Below are 18,745 nucleotides of genomic sequence, written 5' to 3' on the forward strand. Positions count from 1 at the left end.
ACACACACACACACACACACACACACACACACACACACACCTCACTTAGCTCCTTTTCTGCCACCCCTTCTCAAAATGTATCAGTCCATCATGAACAGCAGAGGGCACTGTCGAGCTTTCTGGAGAGCCTATCCCAGGGGTTCCCTCTGAAATGCCCATCATCCTTGTCTGTGATGACCTGTGTTCCAGACCCCTTTCCCTTGCACCAGCCCATTGGAGAAAGAAAACTCTGGGGGCTGATGCCGACTGTGGACAAGGGCTGGGGCTATGCCTGCCTCCTAGCCTGGCCTGTGCTTCTCCCTGCATCCCTCTGTGTTTGCATGCCTCGGTGTCCCCGGTGTGCAGCAGTCTGCGTGACCACCTGAGCCACTCCACCACTGTCTGTGTTATGTACATTTGTGCAAGTGTAATTATGTGTGCAGCAGAGCCGACTCCATCCAGTACCTCAATGTCATTGGGTTGGCGGGGAATAAAACCTGCTTGAATCTGAGTGTCTCTCTGGGGGAGGAGGAGTGAACACGTACCTGAGACCTCGCCCAGAGTGCCAGCCACTCTGCCAGATGGGAAACCAGCCCATACGTGGACCAGACAGAAACCTGATGGCAAAGTAAATGAACACCAGGCCCAAAGCTTTCTGGAAACAGATTTCCTGCTGCTTCTCCTGTCAGAGCCTCTACGTTTGCATGAGGGTCCATGAAACACCGAACACTCAATCCTTGATAGCCAAGAGGAAGATGGAGCTCATGCAGCTTGAAGGTTCCACCAAAGCCACTGCTGACCTGTCCACCCTGCCCCATTAGCACTCCTTTCCAGAGCCCCTGACCTGTCCCAGGAAGACATGGCTGTCTGCTATGCCTTCTCTGGGATGGGCCTGGTGTGCAATGGTTCCCCGGCTGTCCTGTCTGTGCCGTCTGGTGTTGGCTCCTGTAGAATAGATCCATTGCCATGTCGCTTCATATAAACCCTACCTACTAGTGCATGTAGCTTCCTGCTGGAGGATGATGGGAATGGACCCTTGCTCTGTCTGGATGGTTGCATAACACAGGGAGGCCGGCTGGCAGGCCCCACCCCGTCCTTCCTTCCTGTGTATACACACAGTGACTGAACTGTTGTCTCTCATCCCTGTGAAATGCCCCTGCCATCCCTCACCTCTGACCTTTCCAAGTTAGAACATGTTCTGGTAAAAACCATTCCTTCCCACAGGTAAGTATGTGTGTATGTGTGGCCAAGCAGAAGACAAGATATCACTCAGGAAAGATAGAACTGTTGGAGAGGAAGGAAGAATGTCTGGTGGGGTTTTTTGTTTTTTTTTTTTTTGTCAGTCATGGGGCTTGAACTCAGGGCCTGGGCGCTGTCCCTGAGCTTGTTCACTCAAGGCTAGTGCTCTTCCACTTCCAGCCACAGTGCCACTTCTGGTTTTCTGGTGGTTAATTGCAAATAGTCTCGCAAACTTCCCTACCTGGGCTGGTTTTGAACCAAGATCTTCAGATCTCAGCCTCTTGAGTAGGTAGGATTACAGGCATGAGCCACCAGCGGCTGGACACTCCTGAGTGTCAGCGGGCCAAAGGAGACTTTGGGGGGAGGTTTTTCCTGCATTCCTCTGATCTGTTCTTCCTTCTGAGCTACCTGAGTGTGTCAGGTGGTCTGAGGCTGGGATGGGGAAGAAAAGGGAACAACAGGCATATTCATTTGTCCCCTGTTTGGACAAAGAGCCAGGGTGGACTTCTGCAGCCCTAAGGCGATCTGATGGTTTTCTCCTTAGGAAGCGGTAGCAGTGGGCAGGCAGCTGCTGTATCCTCACCCAACGCCCTCCGCCTTGTGCACCTCCCCTTTACCCGGGAAGGAGCCCTCGTGAATGTCCTTCATCTTCTGTGTTCTGGCTGCCTCAGACTCCCAGGATAGCAGTTGTAGCTAGGTTTTCTCCAGATGGGACAGAAATGGGTTTCCTGGTGGAGGAGGATGCTAAAGGGCCCCCTGGACATCTATACACTGTGCCTGTTTCTAGGCTCTGGGGTGGGAAGCTGGGTCTGCTTTAGTCACTCACCCTAAGAGCCTCTGTGATGACAGGACAGACTTCCCCCAAAGGGATTGGTATTTCTAAACTGTGACAGCAAGAGTCTCCTTCCCTGCTGGGGACAAACATGCCCCATCTGCCTCCAAACTCCTAAACTAGATTCCAGTCTCCAAAACAGGGCCAGCCCTGGGTTGAAAGGCCACTCTGGAAAGCGGTAGCCTGGGAGCCATTCTTGATCAGTATAAACTCTTATCCAAAAGTTCAGAGTTACACCTTTTACATAGGCTCTTTCTGAGGCATCTGTGCAGCCAGCTTCCGCTAGGAGGGAAGTGGCGGAAGCATCTCATTCAGGCAGAATGCAGGAAGTTGGGGTTCCTGGGTCTTCTTTGCCATAGTCTCAGATGTTTATGTGGCTTTGGGAAAATAGCCAGGACTTACTTGTAAATGTGAGTCGTCATGTCCTGGCATCTGTGTAGACAGACACTGGGTTTGCAACCAAGACCACCTTTCTGCCAGAGCTTGGCTGGCCCCAGATGCTACCCGCCCCAAACTCCCTGGGCAGCTCCTCCCCCCAGCAGCAGATTCCCCAGCGGCCCAGAGCTTTAATCAGCAGCCAGTGGCCAGACTCTGACGTCCTTGGATGGAAGCGATGTGGGTGTGGAACAGCAGCTGTGTCTCTTCTTGTCTGAACAAGCTTTCCAGTTCTTTCCCTTCCCCCGCACAAGCGGCTTTTTCAGACATTTTGCAGCGAATGCAAATCCTATGTTTGTTGGTAATGGGCAAACTCAGGCTGGAGCAACATCAGCTTTCCCCCACCCCAATCCCCCACAAACCTGGGTGTGTGCCTGTCTCCCCGGGATGTCTGAGTCAGCATGGCAGGGGTGTGTCTACCTGCAGGCTGGCAGTGTGCCCAGTCCCTGGAGAAACCTGCTTTCTCTCTTTCTGGACATCTGCCCACAGCTGGCTATGTCCAGCTCTCTTTGCTATGGAGCAGATCTTCCTCTAACCCTCTGCTACAATTTTTTTTTCTAAGTTCTTTCTTTCAAGCTGTGTTTTGGAGTATCCCAGATACAAATAGACTCAGGATGAGACTCAGTTAATATTGGAGGCACCTCAGAAATGGACTTGAAGCTGGCCACCTGAACATTCATGGGGTGGTAGATTTAGACCTGAGAACTTGGTGCCTTCTAACTCTCTTCTTTTGAATGCTTGAATGCAGCCACTGTGGATCAGAGCAACTTAAGCAGCTGCTTGCTTCTTCAGGACAGAAGCCCAAGAACCCACAAAGGTGATGGGCGTGGTAAAAACAGCTCTCAACAGGACCTTCATTCTCCTCTTCTCCAATGGTGGCAGTGGTGCCATCCACTTCATCCAGTGCCTTCTGTTCCACATCCCCCTGTCACCTTGCCAAAGCTCCTGGGTAGCATCGTGGACGCACAGATGGGAGGTGGCATTGGCTGCTCTGCGGGACCCACCCCACTCACTGCTCATGAGAGCATCTCTCCAGCTCAAGGCCTGCCTTTTGGAGAGCCACTCATCACCTGCCCTAACCTCAGCCCCTCCCAGGCTACTTCCCCTTGCTCGGCCCAGCCTTTACTTTCTTGAATGAGACATCTATCTCTGCTCCCTCCAAGTTGCCATCTCTTTATCTCTCAGCACTTTGCAACTCAGCAAACTTTTTCTTCTCTTACACACAACGGTCCTTGGACAACCTTCCAACGCCATAGATAGCCATTCTTACCTAGAGCACAGAAAGCAAGACATCACATACAAGGGCTACCAGAGTGGCCAGCTCTGCCCACTCTGCCATCATCTGGTACATGGGATATCTCACAGTGAATCTGCCCAAGCCCCTCCTCTAGCCCTTGCCAGTGCAGCCCCAAGGGCTCATGCTGCCTCACAGATGGACCACAGATCTCATTGGGACTTACAGATCTTATTTAGCGAATGGATCTCATCAGATGGAGTAATGGCACTGCGCCTCTCACCACAGATCTAAGTCCAGGCAGACCTGTTCCATGAGTGGCTTGGGCAAGTTACTCATTCCCATGACCTCCCCCCCAAGGTCTCTCATTTATGAAAAAGGACTATAACAGCATCTGCCTTACTTGGAAGGCTTAGGAGAGAGCATGTAGTTGGAGCATCTGGTACTTAGCAGGTGATGACTTAAGTGATCCTCATCCACACCTCAACTATTCATCTCTTAAAAAAAAAAAAGTCCGGACTGGGAATGTGGCTCAGTGGTAGAGTGCTTGCCTCACATGCATGAAGCCCTGGGTTCAATTCCTCAGTGCCACATACACAGAAAAAGCTGGAAGTGGTGCTGTGGCTCAAGTGGTAGAACACTAGCCTTGAGCAAAAGAAGCTGAGGGGCAGTGCCTAGGCCCTGCGTTCAAGCCTGAAGACCGGCAAAAAAAAAGTCCTTCATACAAATTCTAACATTACCAAGTCCCTCTCAAGCTAACTTGCCTGAGTCCACCATGACCACCTCCCCCCCACCCCTCCCCACCATCTTCTTGACATCCGTCTCTACACATGCTCTGGACTCTTGTCTCCCAGTTAAGGTGAAACAGTCTGTTTCTAGTTCTCCCTTATCAGAATCACCTCCAGAGGGAAGACCCTGTGACCGTTTCTTTGCTTGTCAGTATATCTTGGTTCACTGAGCATCTTCAGAGCCTACAAACCCATCTATGGTCCTGTGCCTAGGTTATTTGGGCTTCTGGAGTTGTCTGTGTGCAATTTTCTGTACACCACCTGCTGGCTGGTTCTGGTACTACCTTCAACTCAATTGAAAAAGAGGAAAAACAAAACCAGAAAAGTACCCATTCTACTACCCACCTTCTTCTCTGGGTTTTGAACATCTTCTGTGGGGCAGATTCCAAGATTTCTGTCTGCTTCTCCCCCACCCCCTAGCCTTGACTTTGCAATGATTCTCTCTCTCTCTGCAATGATTCTCTCTCTCTCTCTCTGCAATGATTCTCTCTCTCTCTGCAATGATTCTCTCTCTCTGCAATGATTCTCTCTCTCTGCAATGATTCTCTCTCTCTCTGCAATGATTCTCTCTCTCTCTCTGCAATGATTCTCTCTCTCTGCAATGATTCTCTCTCTCTCTGCAATGATTCTCTCTCTCTCTGCAATGATTCTCTCTCTCTGCAATGATTCTCTCTCTCTCTGCAATGATTCTCTCTGCAATGATTCTCTCTCTCTCTGCAATGATTCTCTCTCTCTGCAATGATTCTCTCTCTCTCTGCAATGATTCTCTCTCTCTCTGCAATGATTCTTTCTCTCTGCAATGATTCTCTTTCTCTGCAATGATTCTCTCTCTCTCTCTCTGCTGCAATGATTCTCTCTCTCTGCAATGATTCTCTCTCTCTCTCTGCAATGATTCTTTCTCTCTGCAATGATTCTCTTTCTCTGCAATGATTCTCTCTTCTCTCTCTCTCTCTCTCTCTCTCTCCCCCCCTCTTTCTCTCTCCCTGAGGCGGTCATGCCCCTCTCGTCCGGAGCCTAGGGTCTTTTGACCACAGGCCTATGAGGTACTACAAGGCAATCCATACAGACTTCCTGTCTATGTCCTTCCTCCCCCCAATGTCCATCAGCCAGCGGCCAGTGCCACCTGTCCCCTGTCTTCTTCTAGACAATGTCTCAGAATCTGGCAGGCATGCCCTCTCCTCAGACATCTCTCTTTGCTCTGTCTCCCCTATTCCGGCCCCAGCTCCCATCACTTGCCCTCATGCTGTTAGTCCAGACTTCCATGCCACCAGACTCCTGTGCCACCCCCGCCCATCCCAGGATTTCCTTGAAGCAGTTGGACTGTCCTCCTTCTGGGTGTTGCCAGCTGCCCTGGGTGACTTCCTGTGTGAGCACTCCTCATGGGTACAGATGGAACCTGCATCTTAATGACTCAATATGGCAGTCGCCTTAGAGTATGAGGACAGCAGGCATCCTCGATCATCCCCCTACCCAGTGCCCATGGTCAGACCCTGCCAACACCTGGGCTGACTGCGCAGCCAGCTCTGGGCATGGCCAGGGTCCCCATTCTTGGTGCTTTCTCTTCATAGACTCCTCCTCCTGACAGGCAAAACAACTCTCCATGCAGTCCGTGGCATGCTTTCTGGAGACACAGCAGGAGACTCCCTTCTCGTCCCAGCTTATTTATAACTGTGTCCTGAGCAATCTTGGCCCTTCTGCTTGAACCATCCACCAGCCTTACCCCAGGTCTCCCTTTGGGAATGGGGTCTACCACCCTGATGCTCAATTGGGAAGTTGTCAATGGCAGGAATGAATTATCAGTGTCCCAGGCCTCCCCCTCATCAGCAGTTGGTGGGGAGCGGGGCCAGGCATTGTGCTTCATTGGGCCACCTGAGATGTCTCTGTGATCCTAGCCAGTCCTTGGGCTTTTCTAGAACCCAGTCATAGGTCAGTCTGAGTCAAGAACGCCAAGTCCTTTTCCAGCTCTAGAATGCTGAGAATCTCCTCTTGCCCCAACATCAGGCTTCACCGCCTTCTTTCCCTCCCCCATCCCCTGCCTTCTCCCGGGGGACTGGCTTCCCTTATAACTACCTCCTGGCTATTTTCATCTTCTCAGAGGTGTGGCTACAAAAAAAAGTCCCCAAGGAAATTCCTTCTCTCTTATGAATTACAAAATAAGGATCTACACACACACACACACACACACACACACACACACACACAGAGGTTTCTAACACAGAAGGCCAAGGGCAAAATTTCCCCCACCAGAACAAGGTGGCAGCATCCTCTGACTGGCTCCTCGCTGTCTGGCAAACTTCCTCTGCAGAGAAGATTTTCTAAGAGGTGGTTTTGCTTCAGAAAGGATTTAACCATCTAGGTGTCTATGTGTCTAGGTATAATCTTCTTTGCATTCTTTTCAAAGTTGTGGGCTGTTTGTGAAAGTCCACTTCTGAATTATCATTACCTTCCACTAAGTAGCAGCCTGTGGCCCTCAGCCTTAGCTGGTCATTTCTGCCTTTGCCTTCTGAGTGATTTTCTCCTAAGGTTCCCTCCCCCCCCCCCCCCTACCCCATCCCACCCCTGCCACCTCAAGCTTTCTGGAGCCACAGGATGTTTCTGTGCTGCTATGGTGGGTTTTTCTACTCCTGACAGTCACCCTGCTTCTGTCGGGAGCCTTGGAATGTTCCAGTCAAAAATAGCAGAGGAAGGAGCTAGGAAGGTCTCACTTGTTGGTGGCTAAGATTCCCCATTGCTCAGTCCTGTGCACCTCATATTCTATAGGCAAAGGGTCACACTGACCAAAGCTATAATCCTCTACTCAGGAGGCTGAGATCTGAGGATTGAAGTTCAAAGCCAGACTGAGCAGAAAAGTATCTATGAGACTCTTACCACCAATTAACCACCAAAAAACTGGAGCTGTGGCTCAAGTGGTAGAGTGCTAGACTTGATTGAAAAAGTTAAAGACAGTACCTAGCCCTGAGTTCAAGCCCTGTTCTGGTGCGCGTGTGTGTGTGTGTGCGCGCGCACACACACACACACACACACACACACACACACAGGAGAACATTGGCCATGAAAATCAGCAAAATTCCAAGGAGGAAGGTGGCTGGGCAAGAGGAATAAAACATTATCAAGGCAACTTTTGCAGCCACTGGGTCACTTTGAAAGTCTCTAATGTGCTGCCTCTCTTTCTTTTTCTCCTCCTCCCCTTCTTCCTCTTCCTCCTGTTTCTCTTGCTCCTTCTCATCTTTCTCTTTCTCTCCCTCTCTCCTCTCTTCCTCTTCCTCCCCCTGCTGCTCTTTCCAATCCTCCTCCTCCTTTTTCTCTTCTCAATTCTTCTCCTTTTTTTCCTCTTCTATCAAACTTCCCTTGTTTGCTGAGGAAGGGAAGAAAGGCTTGGTCCCAAAGCCCTTTCCCCCTCTACTGCATCCATCTTTATCCACCCCATCTCCCCCAGCCCAGGGAGGAAGGGAAGCCCTGCTAAAGCCAAACACCTCCATCGCCCTCATTCTTGGCTCCTCCTCCTCAGACCTTGGCCTTTGGGTGGGGTGGGAGAGCAGAATACACACAACTTGCCTAGACTGAAAACCCTCAATTTCCAAAGCCACTCAGAACCTAGCCATATAACTGTCATACCTACTGCCACTGCATGTTCCTGCTGGGGAACTGGGCCAGGCACCTGTGAGGATGAGGCTGAAGGAAGCAAGGACCACAGGAGTCAGTCCTGCTGGTCCACCTTGATTCCCAAAGGCCAGTTCCCTAAAGGAAGGGAAAGGAATGAACATAACAGTAGAGGAAGGAAACTTGGAACAAAGGTCTCCAAAGCCAGGCCTAGGATGGTAGAGGCTGGGTGAGAGCAGGGGAAATGAGGCCGTGAGAAGGGCTGGTAGGCTTCCTTCTGTGCATCTGCTAGAGGTTAGAGTGTCCTGGCCCATGCTTAGGAGCAGTGAGCACTCTCCCTGTCCCACAGACAGAGCCCACCCACCCCTTGACAGATGCGCAGTCCCGGCTGGGTTTGAGGCTGGGATCTAAGACCTTAGTTTTCCCTTCTGCACTAATGCTCTGCCTCCCGAGCTTTCTACATAGGCAGAGGGCTGACCAGACTGGGGACCAGAAGATCTCCTGATCAGGGCTTCTGGTCAGCACCATGGGGGCAGTGCTGGCTCACTGAAGACACTCCAAGATACAAATTCTGTGGCATGGCCACAACCTTCAAAGGACTCTTACCAAAGGACTATTTGAGTTCCCTAAAGATACAGTCAAAATGCAGGCCTGTCCTTTTCTGGAGTTGATGCTTCTAACTGCCTCCTATACCTATTAGCTGTGTAGCTTCGGGCAAGTCTCTTAACCTCCCTGAGCATTCATTGTTTTTCCTCATTATACACAGAAACCCTTAGGTTAGGCTAGGGGTTTCCAAACACTTCCTTCCGGTAAAGATACCTTTTTTTTTTTTAAAGTGAAATTGAAATCTTACCAGAACCCCTACTTACTACCCATTTCCTGGGCAGTCCTAGTATGATGGGATACAGCTACAGCCAGCTTCTTTCTTCCAACCATTGTCTTCAAACTTCCCTAAGGAGCCTCCCCTTGGATTCCTTATTGCCACTTCAGCCAGAGCCTGGCCACTTCCACTGCTACACGTCCCCAGTTTGTTTCGGCTTCAAGCTTTAGTCAGTCTGATGTCCGGCGAGAGACTCACATCCTCCCAGCCTCCGCCCTCTGCTTCCCACTCAGCCCCTGAATCAAAGGACCTCCCCCCCCCCCCCCCGCCCCAGAGAAGCAGAGAACTTGGAAGCTCTTTCCTGGCTCCGCCCTGCACCTCCCAGCCTTCTTCTGAGCCTCTGTGCCCACCGCTGGGTGTGAGAGGAGGAAGGGGCTCTGACTTCGCCCTTCAGGTGTCCAGACATTTGAGGGACTCCATCCTGGCTCATGCTCTAAAGTCTTAAGCAGCAGCCAGGCTAACAGGAACAGTGTGCTAGCCACGAGACCCACTCTGCTTTCCTGGGTACTCATTTGACTCCTAGGAGACCCCAGCCATTCCTGCCTCCGCCAGCAGTGGGAGGGATGTGGGCTGCCTGCACCCCCTCCCCCACCCCCGCCCCCAACTGCCTTGCATTCTCTTTCTTTCTATGGAGCAGACCAAGGGCAGGTCGGAGAGACCTGATGAGAAGGTGCAAATGCAATCCTGTTATTCGGTAGACACTGCAGAAAATCACCTACATCACTTGTGGGCCGGGATGGGAGGGGAAAACTCGGGGAAAGGGAAGGAAGGGGTGACATTGTCCAAAAGAGAAATGTACACATTACCTGACTTAAGAAGTGGGAGGCACTCTGTACGTGTTAATAATAACAGCAATAAAATTATACTTAGAAAAAGAAAAGATATTCAGCCAGAATGAGGGAAGGCATCCACAAAAAGGGGTGCTTTCCTCACTTAGTGTAGGGCAGAGGACTCCACAGGGAAGTAAAACCCATGTGGGCAATTCTCTACCCTTACTGGCCCCTTAGCAACATGATATGCTTAACACACACACACACACACACACACGCACACACACACACACAGCGCCAGTTAACCGCTAGCATCTTGATGGAGAAGACCTGAGAATGTTTCTGGAAAGCTCCTGAGGTGATTGTCAAAGGCATTAAGGGTCAGGAACCACTGCCCTATCCAGCAAATTCTCAGCACCTGATGGGCGGGGCCTGTGTTCCCTAACCAATGTCTAGAAGGGGCTGAGCCTTCTAGACTTGGAGACTTTGGGTTTTTGCCACAGTTCAAAGATATCAGAAGAGTCTGTGCTCAGCGTTCTCAGCCAGGCATTTGTACCTTGTCCGAGCAGCAGACCTTTTATTCAAGTGGACAGTTTTCAGAGCACTGTGTGTCACGCAGTAGAAGATTCTGGAGTGAGGCCTAGAGCCTGGCACTGAGCCTGAGCTTTTGCCAGCAGCCTCAGCACCTGTCCTGGATGCGGTGATCCCTCAGGAGCCCTAAAGAAGTTGGGTTGGAGAAAGGGGTCACCCTCTGCGAGGGGGAATCAGGAACTCGGGCGAGACAGAGGCAGGAGCAGAGGCCAGGGCAGTGGGAGGGCCAGGGTGGGTCTGGTAGGCACAGCAGAAGAGAAGAAGGCTCAGGTGGGGTTTTGCCAAGAAAAGTTGTCCCTAGGCCTGAATCCCCAGGAAGGTATGCTCTTCCTCTGTGCCCCTGAGCAGAGGGAAGAAGAAGGACCATGGGTTCGAGACCGGCAGCCGCCACCCTTGCTGGGCCAGCAGGAGAATGGACCAGAGGAGAAATCTGGTGAGGACGAGAGGCCTGCCACGGAGCCCATCTTTAAGGTCCTGGACACACCTCTGAGTGAGGGCGACGAGCCCACAACGCTCCCCGCCCAGCGGGACCTTGGGCACAGCGTGCAGATGGAGGGCTACCTGGGCCGGAAGCATGACCTAGAAGGCCCCAACAAAAAGGCATCCAACAGGTACATGGAAGAAGGGATATGGGAGACGAGGAGCCCTGGCAGGGCCTGGGCCCACTGGATCATCAGAACGCTGGTGACCTGGGTATGAGTTGGGCCACTTGGCATGACAGAACAAGTCTGTATCACTGGAAGTGTGGTAGAGCACCCACCTAGCAAATATGAACACCTGATTCAATCCTCAGTACTGCCTCCTCTCTGAGGGGGTAAAAAAAAAAGCCTATCTAAATTCTGGCCCTGAGTTCAAATCCTACAGCTTCGTACAAGTTACTCAACAATCCTAAGTGAATAAAACAGGGATGAGTAAAACAGGGATGAGGACCATGGCAGGCACAGAGCAGGCCTTTGATGTGGTTATCCCAGGGCTGGGGAGCAGGTAGCTGTGGTGCTAATAACAGGTTCACTGAGTCCCATTTTCAACCATCTGGGCTTCTGTTTCCTCAGCTTTAAAATGGTAGATAAAAGCTGGGTGTAGCCAGGCACCAGTGGCTCACGCCTGTAATCTTAGCTACTCAGGAGGCTGAGATCTAAGGATCGTGGTTCAAAGCCAGCCTGGGCAGAAAAGTCCGTGAGACTCTTATCTCCTGAGAAGTGGTGCTATGGCTCAAATGGTAGAGCACTAGCCTTGAGCTGAAGAGCTCAAGGCCCAGAGTTCAAGAGCCCCACGGCAAAAAAACAAAACAAAACAAAACAGGCTGGGTGTGACAGGTCATTCCTATAATCCCAACTCCCAGAAGGCTAAATAAAGCAGCTTTACAAGTTCCAGGCCAGCCTGGGCCTGGGTTTTGTCTCAACAAAACCAATAAACTAAAACAGAAGATGACATGACGGCTTGGCTTACATGCCTCCTGTAGTATTATTCAGTGACCTCATGACCCTAAAATGGACCATCATCAGTCACATCCTTGGGTTCAGTCTATCCAAGGCTGCCTCTGCCTGGAGCCCCTGGACGGCTTTTCTTTCTAACATAAGTCCAGGGTGCCAAGGAAAAAGGGTGGTACCAAGAGATTGAAAACAACTGTATTCCCAGAGGCATCTGGAAGCATGCTGTCCTGAGGGACTCAATAAAGCTATTTTGAACTTTAAAAATGAACAATCTGGAAACCCAATTGACCAAAGAGTCAATTATTGCTTAATGGAGAGTCCACCAGGAAAAATGGAAAGGATCATTTACTGAGTAAACTACATATGCCAGCCGTTCTGTGAGGACTGGGGAGGTCTTCATAACCACCCTGTGATGCTGAAACTTGTTCACTTGCTTTCCTTCCTGCCTTCCTTCTTTTCCATTTTTTAATTTCTTCTTTGTTTCTTTCTTTCTGTCGGTTATAGGGCTTCAACTCAGGGCCTGGGTTCTCTCTGAGCTAAAAGTGTTAGGACATAGGAGGCTGAGATCTAAGAATTGCAATTCAAAGCCAGCTCAGGCAAGGAAGTCTGTGAGACTCTTCTCTCTAATTATCCATCAAAAAGCCAGAAGCAGAACACCGGTTCAAGTGGTAGAGTGCTAGCCTTGAGCTAAAAAGCTCAAGGACAATGTGTAGGTCCTAAGTTCAAGTTCCAGGACTAGCACTAGAAAAAAAACCAAGTGCTAGGACAGAACACATTATGGCCAATTCCTAACAGGTAGGAGCCTGAGTCAGGAGAAACGAGATTTGAGATCAATTTAAGCTATTTAACAAGAGCTTTCTCAAAATAAATAAATAAATAAATGTTGAATATGCAATCCATCCAATTTCAGTTATCTATATGAATAGGAAATAAAGTAAATTTGTGAATGGGGGGGAAAAGACTAAAAAGACACAAAGTAAGCAGTAGTTAACTTTTAGTGGTAAAATTATGTGCAGATGATTTTTAATCCCTCCTTTTTTTTTTTTTTTCCATTCCTGGGGCTTGAACTCTGGGCCTAAGGACTGTCCCTAAGCTTCTTTTGCTTAAGGTTAGTGCACTTGAGCCACAACACCACTTCTGGTTTTTTCTGTGTATGTGGTACTGAAGACTAGAACCCAGGGCTTAAAGCATTCTACCACTAAGTCACATTCTCAGCTGCCCCCTGCTTTTTTTTCTGCTGGTCCTGGGCTTGAACTCAGGGCCTAGGCACTGTCACTGAGCTTCTTTTGCTCAAGGCTAGCACTCTACCACTTGAGCCACAGTGCCACTTTCGGCTTTTTCTGTGTATGTGGTACTGTGGAATTGAACCCAGGGCTTCATGCATGCTCGGCAAGCACTCTACCACTAAGCCACATTCCCAGCCCTATCCCTCCTCCTTTTTGGGAAAGCATAAAGCAATAAAGAGTCCCGGTACAGCTGTAGGAATTTACCATAGAGATGCTGAGTCAGAGCCATGAGTGATCTGACCTGCAGGGCCACCTATTTTCAGGTCCTGGAATAACCTGTACTGCGTGCTCAGAAATAGTGAGCTGACCTTCTACAAGGACGCCAAGAACCTGGCCCTGGGGGTGCCCTACCATGGGGAGGAGCCCCTGGCCCTGAGACATGCCATCTGTGAGATTGCTGCCAATTACAAGAAGAAGAAGCACGTCTTTAAGCTCAGGTGAGCCTTCCACTGTCCCCTGCCTGGGCCTTGAACGCTTTGAATATGTATCCCACTCCCCTTAGGGTTTGATTTGGTGTCCACTATAAAGGAAATAGCTCCAAACCCACTCTGCTCCTCAGGAGTCCCCTCTATCCCTGCTGTGTGTGTGTGTGTGTGTGTGTGTGCGCGCGCGCACGCGTACGCATGTGCGTGCGCCTGGGCTGGAACTCAGGGCCTGAGCACTGTCCCACGCTCCCACGCTCCCCCTAAGCTTTTTTTTCCTCATAGCTGGTGCTCTACTACTTGAGTCACAGCTCTAGTTCCCGTTGTGTGTGGGGTATGTGTGTTGGTTTTGGAGCTTGATTTCAGGGCCTGGGCATTGTCTCTGAGCATTTTTTGTCCAAGGCTAGCACTCTGCCACTTGAGCTCCACTTTTGGCTTTTGGATAGTTTATTGGAATCTTATAGACTTTCCTGCCTGGGCCGAGATCCTGAGATCTGAGATCTTCAGATCTCAGGCTCCTAGCATAGCTAGGATCACAGGCATGAGCCTGTCATTTGATTTTTCAAGAGGCTTATGCTGTAGACTTTTAGCTCTTAGAAGGTGCCATGCTGCCTTCAAGAGTTCTGGATATTAGACTCAAGGGTCTGCTCCCCGTCCTGGGCAAGGGCTCCAGAGGTGGCCCCGTCACAGGATCCCTTTGTCCTCCTAGGCTGAGTAATGGCAGTGAGTGGCTCTTCCATGGCAAAGATGAGGTAAGTGTGGGCAGCCTGGTTCTAGCTGGCTTACGAAGGGGATGGGGCAGGGTGCCCACGACATAGGCCGTGAGGGCTGCCTCAGAACGGGCAGCCTCACTCCTGGTGCTGCCCTGGGAATGCTGTGTGCTCCTGGAATCTTCCCTGATGCTCCTGCCCCCCAGGAGGAGATGCTGTCCTGGCTGCAGGGGATGAGCACGGCCATCAACGAGTCCCAGAGCATCCGTGTCAAGGCACAGAGCCTGCCCCTGCCCTCCCTTGCTGGCCCAGATGCCAGCCTCGGCAAGAAGGACAAGGAGAAGAGATTCAGCTTCTTCCCTAAAAAGAAGTAGCAGCTGGTGGCCACTTTAGGTGGGGCTGGCCAGGCAGGTGCAGCGGTGCATCAGGATGCTCAAGGACCAGGAGGCCATGGCCTTGACCTCTGCAGCGGCCAGTCCTCCTCCCGCCTGCCACCTGCTGTCCGTAGCCTGCCTGCTCATGTCACAGGCCAGCCCTGGGGCCCCATGCTGTGCTGCAATAGCTGCCTTTGCCCAGCCTGGCTGCCCACTGCCTGCCAACACACCCTCTGCCTGCCCTCTGTGCAGCCGGCTCGGCTCCGGGGACTCCCAGCTCCTCCAGAGCTGGAAACGGTTCACCCAGGTGCACGCCCTCCTCTCCCTGTCCGTCCCCCCTGCCACTCCCATAAAAGCCAGAAAGTGTTGATGGGGGTCCCTAAGTGCTGCCCTCACCCACAGCTGTTTGGGAATCACCATCCATGGAAAAGGAAAGGGAAGAGAGACACTGGCAATGTCTGTCCTGACCCGAAGGGGACTTGAGGAGGGCGACAGAGCCCCAGCACCACAGCCAGGGGCCACTGGGAGGGTGAGGGGACAAGAAGAGACGGGAGGCCTTGAGTACCACCAGCCTGCTCCCCACTGGGCTCACTCAGAACCAGGACTCTCCTCAGGGCCAGCATGCCCCCAAAAGAGCCCCCGCCCCCGCCACCCCCCCAGTTTGATTAATGAGCCTTCTGCTCTCCTCAGCACCTTTGTCTCCCAGCCCAGGTAGAGTAGGGAAGACCAGCAGCCCTGAAATCATTCCCCTTTGAAAATTCTAAGTCAAGAGTTTAGGACTTCGGGCTGACCCAAGGAAGAACAGACAGGTCTTATCCTGCCCAAGGCTCCGCCTTGCTGTGCCAGAGCCCTACCCCAACTTATCATAGCAGCCAGAGGCTGGCTCCTAAAGGAGCCTGCGGATGGCAGACACAAGCTGGGTACCCCAGCATGGGCCCATTGTCTTGTCTAAAGCTGGTACCATCCACGCTACTGACTAGACCCACAGCAAAGAATCACATGAGGTGACAAATGTGGCCTCTCTCATGTTGAAGTCTGTAATACAACGAGTCCTGGCCCTCTGGGATGAATGCTGGGGCCAGAGCCATGAAGGTGTGGCCCACCATGATCAGTTCTCCGGAAGGCCTGGACTTGGGTTCTGGGAGTCACATGGACACAGACATTGCCAAACATTTACCATCCCTTCTCCAAGCACCTGAAGGGGCTCAGTCCCGGGGGAGGGCCTTCTCATACTTCCAGAGGAAGGAGACCACAGGTCCCTAGCCCCATAGGACTAGGCCTGTACACCATCCTGAAAGCAATAGAGCACCAGCCCAACACCTTAGCTGGGGTTAGATCCAAAAGAGGAGTCCAGTTGGAGGCAGCAGGCATTGTCCCCTTGGGAGACCATTGGGGTTCTCACAGCCAGTGTCTATGGCCTTCCCTGTAGGAAGGAGCTTTGGTTGTGTGGAGCTGATGCAGGCTAAGCTCAGGGAGGAGCCCCTTCCCAGCATCCCCCAGCGCTGACTAGGGCAGACGCAACTCAAGAGAGAGCAGTTCCATCCTGTGGTCCCCACACTACGATGTTGCTTGGAGCCAACTCCAGCAGACAGGAACCACTGGAGGGAAGAGGCTAGCCAGTGGAGCCCGAGCCTCCGACCAGATGTTCCACCTCTGTAACCAGGGTCTTCATTTGGCCTCAACGCTTAGACGCCAGAAGCCTTCTGCTTTCACAGAGAAGCTAGTGAGTACCTCTCACCAGCTTCCTCTCTACATCTGGGGAAACCAAGGCAGGGAAGTAGTTGCACTTACCTGGCAGTAAAGTTAGCCTTTGGTTCATTCAAGTCATGCCCACCACTGAGGCAGACAGCAGCTCACTGCTTAAGGGTGGAGGTAGCAAATAGCTCCCTTGAAGTGTTTCCCTAGGCATCTCTGGGAGGTCAAAGGTCTACCTTCCTCCATGTGTGTGCCCAAGTGACATGTGAAGAATTTCCAGCCAGGAACTCCACAGGCCCAGGAAACAAAGGGTCTCGATGGCAGGTCCCAGGATTGGGCAAGGAGAGCCAGCTGCATGTGACCCACCATCACCGCCAGCTCCCCACGCCTCCTGCCCTCGTCACCCAGGTCCCGAGACACTCCACCAACTGAACTGATGGCAGGCAGCCGGCCCTGTGCCACTCCTGGTGCCCTGGTAAGGTTTATTTTCCTCCCTACATTTTCTACTTTGCAGTCTTTTCCACGACAGTATACCCAAACTGGATTGGCAGAGCCCCAGTCCACACCAGCATAACAGGCTTCCCCCGCAGGGCAGTTAGAGGAAGCTCCTTCTGGGCATTGTCAGGCAGTTTTCCTTCCCTCTCCCCATCTCCTCTGTCCCTGGCCTCAGCTGATGGGCTGAGGGAGGAATAGAGGGTCCAACCCTCTCCCCACCTCCACTAGCACGGGCAACAGGAGTCCTGTACAGGCTCGGCTTCCCCTCCCCCTTCGCTCCTCCTTCCTGCCTTTCGGAGGGCAAAGACTAGATTCCCTTCCTCCCTCAGAGGAAGGGGGCTGAGATCCAGAGGAAAAAGAGGCCAGTGGGCCGCATGGCTCAAGCAAGCTCAGGGAGGACTCAAGAGAGGAGGCGGCTGTGGAGGAATGCAAGCCTGTTGGGCACAGACCATGCCATCTGGGGCTGGCCCTGGGGCCGGCTGGGCCTTGTCCTCCACCTGCTCCAATGTGCTTCCACCAACCAGAGGAAAACCCATTTACTAGTTTTTTCTAATAAATCAATAATGCTCCACATTTGTTTCAGTATTTTTATTTGACTAACCTCCTTTTCCCTTTGAACTAAGCCTGACATAAGAGACAGGACAGGGCTGGGAAGGTGGCTCAGTGGTATAGTGCTTGCCTTGCATGCCTGAAGCCCTGGGTTCGATTCCTTAGCACCACATAAGCAAAAAGAAAAAAGCTGGAAGTGGCGCTGTGGCTCAAGTGGTAGAGCGCTAGCCTTGAGCTGAAGAGCGGAAGGACAGCGTCCAGGCCCAGAGTTCAGGCCCCACGACCGGACCAAAAAAAAAAAAAAGAGAGAGAGAGAGACAGGACAATCTAAACTCTAGCTGGTATCCTGGGGAGTCTTAGGGAGACCCTCATGCATTCCATCAACTTGAAGACCTGTGGCAGGGCAAAGTGATTTCTAAGGAAGCCCCTGTGCCTGGGGTCCATCTCCAGAACAGGTTCTGTGTGGTCTAGGTAGACAGAATGTAGGCATTGCTGGGCTTCACAATGCTCCACAGGCGATTCTAATGGGCCGTTAGCAAGAACCACTGCTCTGGAGCAGGATCCTCAGGCAGTCCTAGACAAGATTTAAGGACCACCTGGAGAAGGGTCAGCTGTGATTGCCAAAGGCCCAGCTCAGAAAAGTCCATCAGGGAGTTTGGGACCCAGAAACTCATCCAACTTTTCAATCTGTAGATGAGTAACAGTGTTGGGTGATCCCGCTAGCTAGTGGCAAGGCTGGGACAAGAATCTGGGTCACCTGTCCATTACACTTACGGCTTCTCAGTGTCCTATCCCAGGACTGGTCTGGTCAGGGCCAGCTCCCTTTTTTATAAGATGATCACAGAAGGGTCAGGCAGCTGGTAAAACACAGGCTTCTGGCCGCCTACTATGCTTCTGCACAGGAGGCTGCCACCACCCCCAGTGCTCCCTGGTCCTTTCCTTGGGAGACTCCGTGGACCCATGTCCAGGTTGAGTCCACCTTCCCAGGTCAGAAGACCCACACGGGGGTCTGACCATGACTCCGCAGAAACATGGCTGAACCACTCTCCCACTGGGGACCCACAGCCCTTTCTTCCTGGCCCCAGTCGGAACAAACTAGACAAAACAAGGGTGGACCTCCATGAAGAAGGGACAAAAAACAACAAAACAAAAAAAACCCCACAAATTTGAAATAGAGAGGCACTGCTGGCCCTTGGGAATCACCTATTTGCGAACACACTGGACATGGAGCATGTATTCCAAAAAAATGTATTTGCTCTTCCCTTCCCTCTCCTAATGCTGCAAGCCATTTTAGGACCTTTCCGGGCCCCTGCCTACTGGGATGCCTCCTGGGAACTAGAGAGGGAGGGAGGAAAAGGCACTGGAAACTTGGGTATATTTGATTGTCTGGCTCCCCACCCCTCAACCCTCCTTTGTTTTTTAGGATTTTTTTA

General features: G+C 51.7%; 1 protein-coding gene across 1 annotated transcript in view; it reads left to right on the top strand.

Annotated features, from left to right (window-relative positions):
• Sptb (spectrin, beta, erythrocytic) overlaps window positions 1-14,573 on the top strand; it is a 70,059-nt gene extending 55,486 nt beyond the window's left edge. Inside the window, exons 32-35 of the mRNA XM_013016708.1 lie at window positions 10,697-10,959; window positions 13,331-13,504; window positions 14,199-14,241; window positions 14,406-14,573. Coding sequence (XP_012872162.1) covers window positions 10,697-10,959; window positions 13,331-13,504; window positions 14,199-14,241; window positions 14,406-14,573 — 648 coding nt within the window. The remainder of the gene's footprint in view (window positions 1-10,696; window positions 10,960-13,330; window positions 13,505-14,198; window positions 14,242-14,405) is intronic.
• Window positions 14,574-18,745: the final 4,172 nt, after the last annotated feature.

Source organism: Dipodomys ordii, unplaced genomic scaffold (assembly GCF_000151885.1).
Source record: "Dipodomys ordii isolate 6190 unplaced genomic scaffold, Dord_2.0 Scaffold2, whole genome shotgun sequence".
Lineage (NCBI taxonomy): Eukaryota > Metazoa > Chordata > Mammalia > Rodentia > Heteromyidae > Dipodomys > Dipodomys ordii.